Source organism: Camelus ferus, chromosome 26, assembly GCF_009834535.1.
Source record: "Camelus ferus isolate YT-003-E chromosome 26, BCGSAC_Cfer_1.0, whole genome shotgun sequence".
Taxonomy (NCBI): Eukaryota; Metazoa; Chordata; class Mammalia; order Artiodactyla; family Camelidae; genus Camelus; species Camelus ferus.
In genome coordinates, this window is record NC_045721.1 from 4,945,554 (window position 1) to 4,954,522 (window position 8,969).

Consider the following 8,969-nt stretch of genomic DNA (forward strand, 5'->3'; position numbering starts at 1 on the left):
GCGAGGTAAGGAGCTGGGTCGATGTGATTTGGCTTTGTTTCCGCGAGGTGACTTTGGCTTTCGGGAGAAAGTTTGCAACCCAGCACATCCCTCTTTATAAATGATGTAACACATTAATGCGCAGCGCATTATGAAAATGGTAATTCAAACCCATAGTGCTCCAAATTAAACCATACATTATCGGATGCGCCCTGCCATCTATTTTGCAAAAAGACAGGATGAATGAAATCAAATCAAATAGAAAACTGGAGTGCAGCTTCCTCTACAGAATGATGAATAAAGTACGGAGCCATGGTATTATTGGAAGATGGATTCTGCGGAAACCGAGATGTACTTCAGGAAGGAGTGAGCCCAGATATTGAGAGGCATCCCAGGATGCTGGGTAGGCCAAGGCAATTGTGGCCCCATAAAAATGGTGGCAGGCCCCACACCTCCCACCTGGGCTATGGATTCTCAAGAGATGGGTTTAGGGGGATGACTGGGAAGTTAAAACGTTACCCTGAAATTCTGTGTCAGATCTAGATCTGAGGGTGAGACCTTCCCCTCCTTCTCCTCCTTTCCTCCCACTGTTGCCCACAAGGCCACAAAAATAACCAGGCAAGAGGTGTGAAAATATGAACTAGAGCCAGGAACGCCCAGGGTCTCAAGTTCCAGAGCTGGGGCTGCCACCCTTCCTGGTGTCTTGGGAACAACAAGCCCCATTTCTGGCACCAGGGAGAGATTAGGAGAAAGGGGGCTCGGAGGGTGAGGAAGGAAAGGAGATGGAGCAATTGAAGGTAGAGGTGATTCTCCAAGAAGAGTTGCTGGATGAATTAATTATGCAAATAAGCAGCTGATGGGGAGTACTGATCTCTTTGAAAATCACCACAGAGTTTAAGGAGAAGATGGCTCCTGAAAGTAACAAAACTCCCCACTAGCTAATGAAAACGGCCACCTGTCTTAGGATCGTCTCCCATTTATGGTGGGGAGAGCTGACATCTGAGGGTGAGAACTGGGCCATTCCAGGCTACAATGCCTGCTCTGGGTGTCACAGTGGTAGCTGGGGACAGCTTTTTCCAATCAGGCCAATGGCATCCTTCTCCATATGCAAAGGCCGATAATGCATTTTCTGGGGGCAATTCAATCATGGGAGGTTTCTCACACCTCACTGGTAAGCCAAGCACCTAGAGAGAAGTTTCTTTTGCTCTATGGAGAGTTTGCTGTTGGAGATAGTCTCTTCCTCTCTCCTGTCCTTACAGGGGAGCCCTGTGGTCCTTAGGTCAGGAGGTCTGAAGAGCACAGTTTAAGAAAAAGAAAAGTTTAAGACGTCCCCCTGCAGAGGGAGCAATTTCCGGCAGGTTTAGCAGGCATTAGAAAAACACAAATAAACCAACCAACCAAAAAAGGTATCTGAAGGAAAGGGGGATTTGCGAGGAAGGGAGGATGGGAAAGGAAATAACCAAGAGCAAGCAAAACAGCAGAGAAAAAGACAAAATAAAGCAAGTCACTACACTTCAGGTCTTTTAAAGCTTTGGGCCAATTTGAACTGACAAGTGGGATAAGGATGATTCCCCAGGAAGGGCCTGAGCTGCTCTCACTGGGACCTTTCCAGCCCATTGAGCCTCTCCCTGACTCCCCGCCCCACCCCATGCACAATGATGCCAGCAGCCCAAGTCCCCTCTCCTGGGACACACATACAGTCTTACTCCAAAACTGCCATTTTCTGCAGAAAACAGGTTCTCCTGACTAGGGAAGGGATTTTGCCCAGAAACAAGGATATACGGGCAAACTCCCAGCCCAAACCAAGACCCTCAAAAAACATATTATGCTGAGGTTTTATCAAAATCCGCGATGCCGCAGGATGAGGCTGAGACGCACTCTGTGACTCTCTAGAGGAGTTTGGGGCCTACCTCGGGCTGAAATAGCTTGGGCAGAGAGAGCACCCCTCCAGCCCTCTTCCACCCTTGACCTCTGGTCTACTGACGTTTCAGAAGCACAGTGTTTGTGTAGCAGGAACTGCCCCAAACTCGCATTCTTCACAGAGAAAGCGAAGCAAACCAACACGAACAGCAACAGCAGCTCCCAGAGCTGGTCGGCCAGGAGGGGGCGAGGAAGGTCACCTTGCCGTGCGCCCAACAGGTGCCGTGCACCCAACAGGTGCCGTGCACCTTGGCCCGCAGCGCCGTGAGCGGCGGGCGCCCGGCATCCGGCAGCAGGAACCTGAGCGAGGCCGGCCTCGGAGGTGGGCAGAGGGGCGCCTCCAGCCCAGGGGTTGGGGTGGGACGCGAGTTAGCATCGGGATGGTTGCCCAGGCCCCGGGCACCCAGCGTCTTCTCCTCCGGGCCCCAGAGACTTCCCGCGCAGTGGGGAGGTGCCCTCTAGCACCATCTCGCCAAATGGCAACCCCACCCTCGCCTGCCCGTTTCCAGAAGTCGGTGTCAGTCGTGAGAGCTCAAGAAAACAGGGACTGAGGGTGGCTTCCAGGTTCCAAGCAATGGCTGCGCCTTCTCGGCAAAACCCAAAGCCGGTGCGGATAAGTCTCTGGGGGTGCAGATGACCGGGGTCAACAATCCAGTGCTGGCCTTGGGGGAGCCCCCAAGCCTTGCGAAGCACCTTTCTCAGCAGGTGCCTGCACCCTTTGGTTTCAAGGTGTGTAGAAGGCACTGTCAGGGCAAGGAAATCCTCCGTATTTGGAGTACGAAGCGTGGAAGGTGTTGTCGGGGGCTGGCGTCAGTCTCTCGCCTTTCTGCCACCAGGTGGCGCCCGAGGCACATTGTCCTTCCTCGCCCGCAGGGCTCCGGGACGGTGCTGCCAAGAATTTTCTGAGCCCTGGGTCCTGGTTCTCTTCTCAGCCCCTTGCACCTCGAATCTAGGCCCAGAGGAAAACCCACATTTACACTCTCCCTCCACCCTGTCCCCAGGAAATGTCAAGGCCTTTGAAGTGAGGCTGGGAGCTAAATAACCAAGTTGAGGGGAAAAAAAGGGCAGTTTTATGTTATTTGTAATGCGTTGGCAGAAGTTTTGTTTTCATCTCTCCCCTTTCTTAAACTCGTCCTTGAATGGCAATCTGAGGAGACCATCAGGTATTTTAAACAAGAGTAAAAGAAGGGCGTCTGCTTATGTGTCTGGAAGGACGGTGGCTGAGCAAGAGAGAAACACACCACGGTGTGAATATAGCCAAGTATTCCATTTATTAACAAAATAAGTCTTACCAAGGGAGAGCTCTATTCATCCCAAACAGGCCCCGCGGCCCCCGCTCGGCTGCATAAGACCAGGAGGGAGGGAGGGTGTGAGGAGAAGACCCAGGGGCTGGAGTCTTCAATCCTAGTAACTGAGGGAGCCCACGGCCAACTTTGGGGGTTCTGTTGGGTCAGGCCTGGGAGGGGGCGACGGGGACTGCTGCGATCCGTGTGCTCCCTGACTCTCCCACCTTCCCCCAAAAGCGCTAACATGGGTGTGTTGCCAGCTGATATTACCACTGGTCTGCTTTGGAAGGATCTAGCAAGAATCACACACCTAGCCCCTACCGCCAAGACAGGGACCACTGCCCCAATGACCGAGCGAAAAACAATGGCTATAAAAGCACTTCGCAAACTATACGAGCAAAGTTTCATGCCAGCAGAGCCTTCTAGGACTTTTACTTGAGTAAGATGAGCCCTGCAGGTCCCCCACTAGCAGGCAGTGTGACCACCGGGGTGTCTGGGGCCTGGAAGAAGAGTAGCTCTGTTGGAGGCCTCTCGGGCCATTGGCTCCTGCTCAGAGCAAGACAGGGGAGCAAGACTCTAATTTTGAGGGCCAGGGTGAAGACCAAGGACCCTGGGCGGAGAAGGTGGCAAGGGAGGAGTCACAGAGCAGAGTTCCAGGTTAATAAAAGCACAAGACCTCCAGCTCCCAAGGCCACTCCCTGCACCCCCAAATGAGTTACAAAAAAAAAAAAAATCCTCCTCTCTGTTACTTGTACAAAGGAAAAAAAAAAAAACAACAGAACCTCAAATGGACGGAAACAAGAAGGAATGAAGGGGAAAGAGGGGGTAAAAGAGATGGAAGAAATGTAGTTTGAACAGTTAAGAAGCATGCAAGAAAATCTCCAGGAAGGGCAAACAAAACAAAAAGAACCCGAACTCTCCCTCCTTCCCCTAAAAACCAAACCAATCAAAAAAGAAAAAAAAAAAAAGCCAAAGGAAAAAAATTCAAAACTTACATCTAAGAAAAAGAGTCAAGAAAGGAAGAGGGGGTGGGACATGTAGATACTTGCGTGATTAATATTATTATTTGGGGGAGGGGGGACGGACTTTTTGCATACCATTGACTCGTGTGGGCCGTTAATGCACTTATATTCCCAGCTTGTAAGCTAACATTATAGTAAATAAATACACAGTCCGGTGGGGAGGGTCTGGGCGGGGATCCGTCAGGGCTAAGCGGTAGTGGAGGCAGCAGCGGAGGCGGGTGGGGGTGCGGGGAGGAGAGGAGGTCGGGGTGGGAGGAAGGGCTGTAGTTACTGGTATCCGAGCGCGGAGGCTGAGGCCAGTCTCTGTCCGTACAGCGCGTATGGTGAGTAGTAGGGTCCGGCTGTGGGGAGGGACGGCACGGCCAGGCCCCCGGCCGTGGCTAAGTGGCTCTTGCCATAGGGGTGGTACCGGCTTAGCCCCAAAGTGTGTGGACTCCGCAATGACAGCGACCCGGGGCTGCCCGGGGCGGTGGGCGGGGGGAGGTGCAGATGGCAGGAGGCGGCGGCAGCGGCGGCCGCGGCGGCGCTGCCCAGGCCCGAGGCCCCCGGGTAGGCGGCCAGAAGTTTCTCCGCGCCGGGCAGGGCCGTGTGAGTCCGTAAGTGGCTGAGCAGCTCCTCCGAGGTGGCGAAGCGCTTGTCGCACGGCCCGCTGGCCGCCACCCAGTTGCAGCTGTGCGGCAGCGGTTCGTTCTGCAGCATGAAGCCGTAAGTGTAGAGCGGGTGGCCGGGGAGTGCGGCCTGCGCGGCGCTGGACGAGAGCGCGGCGGGCTGCAGCGGGTGCCCGGGGTACACCAGCGGGTAGCCCCCCGCCTTCAGGCTGGGCCCGGCCGGGTCGTGCGCGCTGCAAGTGGAGCAGCTGGAGCCTCCGAGGTGCGAGGCGCTGTGGTAGCCTCCCAGGCAGTAGGGGTCGCGGCATAATCCCTGCAGGAAGGAGGGCGGGGAGGCCCCGGTGAGCGGGCTGGAGCTGGGAGGCTTGCCCGGTGGCAGGCCCAGGCCCCCCGACAGCTGGCCTCCCACGAGGCCGGACTTGCTCGGATCCAGGCCAGGCACGAACTGAGACGGGTAGCCGGCGTAGGCGCCTACGATGGAGCCGTGGTAGCCGATGCTGGAGGGTGGCAGCGGGAACACCGAGTGGCCCGGTTTGTAGGGCGACACTGGCGCCACGTGGCCAGCCCCCACCAGAGCGGAGGGCGGCTCGGATTTGCGCCCGGAGGCCCCGGCCTCGGCGCCGCCGTGCGCGCCCGGCTCGCCACCGCTGCCGCGGCTCACGGCTGCAGGCTCAGGGCTGGGCTTGGGCTCCTGGTCTTTCTTGTCCAGCTCCCCGCCGCCGCCCCCGCCGCCGTTCTTGCAGTCAGAGTGGTGCGGGGAGCCGCCCCGGGAGCCACCGGGAGAGGACGAGGACGACGACGCGGAGACCGGCGCTCCATGCGGGGGAAACGGCGTGCAGGTGGCGCTGGGGACTCTGAAACCCGCCTTGTCTCCGGGGGACAAGGAGGAGGAGGTGGAGGACACGGAGGAAGAGCCGCTGTCTTTGCGGGAGTCGCCGCCACCGGAGCCTTTGGAGTAGGGCTTGAAGCTGGACTTGTCCTCGGCCGGGGAGTCCCCCAGCTGCTTGAGGGCAGCAGACGCGGAGGCGGCGCCCGAGGAGGAGCGGCCAGGGTCCTTCTCCGCTCCCAGCCCGTTGGCCGCCGCTACCGAATTGAGCTTGGACGAGGGCGGCGGGTCCGGCTTGCCGATCTGCGAGCAAGTCTGCGCCAGCAACGCCAAAGGACTCTTCTTGGCGTCCAGCTGTGGGAGACAGCGGCAAGGGGAGGGAGAAGGGGGTGAGACTAGAGACCCACCGATCAGGCAAGCGGGGCGCCTGGGGAACTGGGTGGGCTCAGGGAGCTCGCAAGTTGGCGCGACGGAGCGGGAAGGCCTTGGAGAGAGGGTCTGTGAGCGCTGGGCGGGCGGGGCAGCTGGAGGATCTGCGCTCACACTAATCGTCGTCGGTGGGATCCCTTGCTCCACCGGGTCCTGTAATGCGCCACAGGCTTTGGGGAATGGGCATTGGAAGTAGTCTACCAAAGGCCACCGCCGGAGAAGGTGACTTCTCTAGTCGGGGCTGGGGGAAGGGCTGTGACTCAGCCCCCTTCCCTCTAATCTCCCCCTCCTCTCTGTCTAGGCAAAAACTTATTCCTTCAGTTTGGGGAACTTCGCTTGGGACGGGTTTCTGGCGGTGGCGCCGCGGGGTAGGAGCGGGGAGACGCGCGTTTGGAAGCCAGGGCTGCCGTTGGCGCTCTCTCCGTAGCCCCTCCCTCCCGGGGAGGGCACCCAGGGAAGTGGGAGGAAGAAAGACCTGGGATCGGGAGTGCCTGGGCGTAGTGCGCTCTAACCGGATGGGACAGAGGAGGAGTGGGACGGGGGCGACTGGGCTTCAAAGAGAACAAACCCTGGTGGAGGGGTGGGGGCAGGAAAGGCCCAGGAGAGATCATCTCTGGCCTGCAAACTGGGTGCCGAGGAAAAGTAAAGGACCCAGTGGAGAATCCAAGAGCAAACCCAATCCAGGAGAAAACACGTAGCTCGGCAAGGCGAGTGTGGAAGGGGAACCTTCCCCGGAGAAGCCTAGGGAGAACCGGGTGGGCTCGGATCCCTCTGTTCTCCGTCCCTCCTCACTCCATCCGCCAGTGTGGCCGGACCTGAGCGTCGCACGGAGCCCGGGGCGCAGGGAGCAGGGTCGTGGGCCCAGCAGTGGTGGACGGAATGGGGCCGGCGCTGGGCGGGCAGCGACCAGGAGACTGACCTCAATCGGGCTGACGGGAGTGGAGGACAGCGGCTGCAGGTACTCCGGGTGCAGGAGGTGGCCGGTGTGAGCGCTCAGCATCTTCAGGACCCTGATAGGAAGCCGGTTAGCCTGGCGCAGGGGGTCCGCCGGGGGCAAGAGGGACACCGCCGCCGGCACCGCTGGCCTCTTCCCGCCGCCGCCGCTGCCGCTGCCGCTGCTTTCGGGTGTCCTTGGGTTAGATCCAGCGGGCGAATCGCTCATTTGGAGGAGGCAGCGCCACTGGGGGGGCGGGGAGGGAGGGGGTAGCTCCGGGGAGGCGAGCTCCCGGAGCGGGTGGGCTCGCTCCGCAGCACCGAGCGCGGTGCAGCAGTCGCCGCGCCTCCACCCCTCCTCCACCGCCGCCGCCGCCGCCGCCGCCGCCGCCGCTAGCCCCGGCGAGCAACACAAAAACCTTTGCCTTCCGCGAGCCGCACGTCAAATAGCCGCGATCGGCAGCCACACTTCAAAGGGATCGCCGCGCTCGCCCAATCGCAGCTCTCGCCGGGACCCCGGGGCGGGGAGAGCGGCGGGCGGAGACCGGCGCTGCCGGTGGGAGGGGAGGGCCTTAAAGGGGCCTCGCCCGCGCGCCGCCACCGCCTCGGCCTTTACCGCTCGCCGTACTCCTCCCCTCCCCCAAGCTGGGCCGCCCCTGCCGGGGGTCCCAGGGAGGACAGGACTTCTCCGGGACCCTGGGCTCTGCGCCCTATCCTCTGCTGGCTTTCCTGTCTCTCTCTGCTCTCTCCCTTCGCACCTCCGGGGGGTGGTGCTGGCGGGGGCTGGCACCCGCCAGGCCGTGGGTGTCTGGGGTGGGGTGGGGTGGAGTGGATGGTTAGGAGCGCCGGGCTCCGGCTCCGGTACGGCGGAGGCCGAGCCTCTCCCGCAGGCCGCGTAGGGGTGGGCCGCGCCTCCAGAGCCCCCGCTCTGCTCGGGCCCTGCTCGGGCGCTGCTCGGACTCAGCTCCGGTCCAGCTCTCTTCCTCTAGTTGGCTTCTCCAGGGTGTGCTCATTCGGAAGCTCCCGAGCCTTGGACGCATCCATGGTTCTCGGTACGCGGCGTAAACCGCTCCAACTACTTTGAGCCAGTCCTGTCCGAAGCCTGCAAGTTTGAGGACTCCCTTCCGGGGTGAGATGGTCGCGATAAAGCGCGGTTCCGCAGGTTATGCGCACCGCCAGGGCGCGCCTGGCGCGCGGTGCCTGCGCACTGATTTATAGGTTCGATGTTTGGGTTTCTTACAGTGTTTCAGGTTTCTTACAGTGTCCTGTTTAGAGGCATAAATTCTCTCACTGCGCCGCGACTAGCTGCTTTTGTCGGGGGTGGGGTGGACCCAGGAGGAGGAGGGGATCTCTCTGGAGGAGGGGGCATCTCTAAGTGCTGCACGTCGATACGAACTCCAGAGGTGGGTTCCCCCATCCTTTTCTTCTTGCGGGGAAAAATGCACTAGGTTTTCCCACGGAAATTTCGGAATAAAAACTTCTAATAAAAAATAACAGTATCTCCCTCCTCCAACCCACTCCCCCTACGTCTTCTGGATAAATCTTATATCGGCAGCTTCACACTCGGCAGAGATTTTACAGTCAGAGTCCTGACGTTGAGAACCGTAAAGTTCCTGGTCCGCCCATCAGAAGGTGAAGCTGGTCCTTTGTGCACCGGCCTCCGGGGAGAGACCACTTCTCCGTGCTCTCGGCGACCGGTGGAGGCGCGCTGGTGTCACTGACTCGCTTAGAGTTCCACTTTCCCAGCCTGAATCCGTCACTCCGATTGTCAGGCCTGTCACTGGGGGCATCTTTTTCCAGGACTACTGGTCCCTGACTGTCACTCTTTCATCAACGCCTTGAGATCCAATGAGAACCCAAGATGGGGATAGATGATTTCAAAGGGGTTCTTCCAACAGACAGTAACAACTATCAGAAATAACAAGTGGCAGTCACGAACCTTTAGCTCAATAAAGAAGGCAGCAGG

At 59.0% G+C, this 8,969-nt stretch overlaps 1 protein-coding gene across 1 annotated transcript; it reads right to left on the bottom strand.

The window, feature by feature from the left end:
* Nucleotides 1-3,147: 3,147 nt before the first annotated feature.
* On the bottom strand, nucleotides 3,148-8,141 carry ZNF703 (zinc finger protein 703). The gene is made up of 2 exons (XM_014558087.2): nucleotides 6,990-8,141; nucleotides 3,148-5,995 (listed from the first exon to the last, which is right to left on the bottom strand). The coding sequence occupies exons 1-2, from the start codon at nucleotides 7,230-7,232 to the stop codon at nucleotides 4,475-4,477; spliced, it is 1,764 nt and encodes a 587-aa protein (XP_014413573.2). The 5' UTR covers nucleotides 7,233-8,141; the 3' UTR covers nucleotides 3,148-4,474.
* Between the last annotated feature and the right edge of the window lie 828 nt (nucleotides 8,142-8,969).

Bases quoted from the DNA above. Each gene is read 5' to 3' on its own strand.
- ZNF703 (XM_014558087.2), bottom strand. From the start codon at position 7,232: ATGAGCGATTCGCCCGCTGGATCTAACCCAAGGACACCCGAAAGCAGC. The intron at 5,996-6,989 runs GTCAGTCTCCTG...TGTCTCCCACAG, and splicing joins CTCCCGTCAGCCCGATTGAG to CTGGACGCCAAGAAGAGTCC.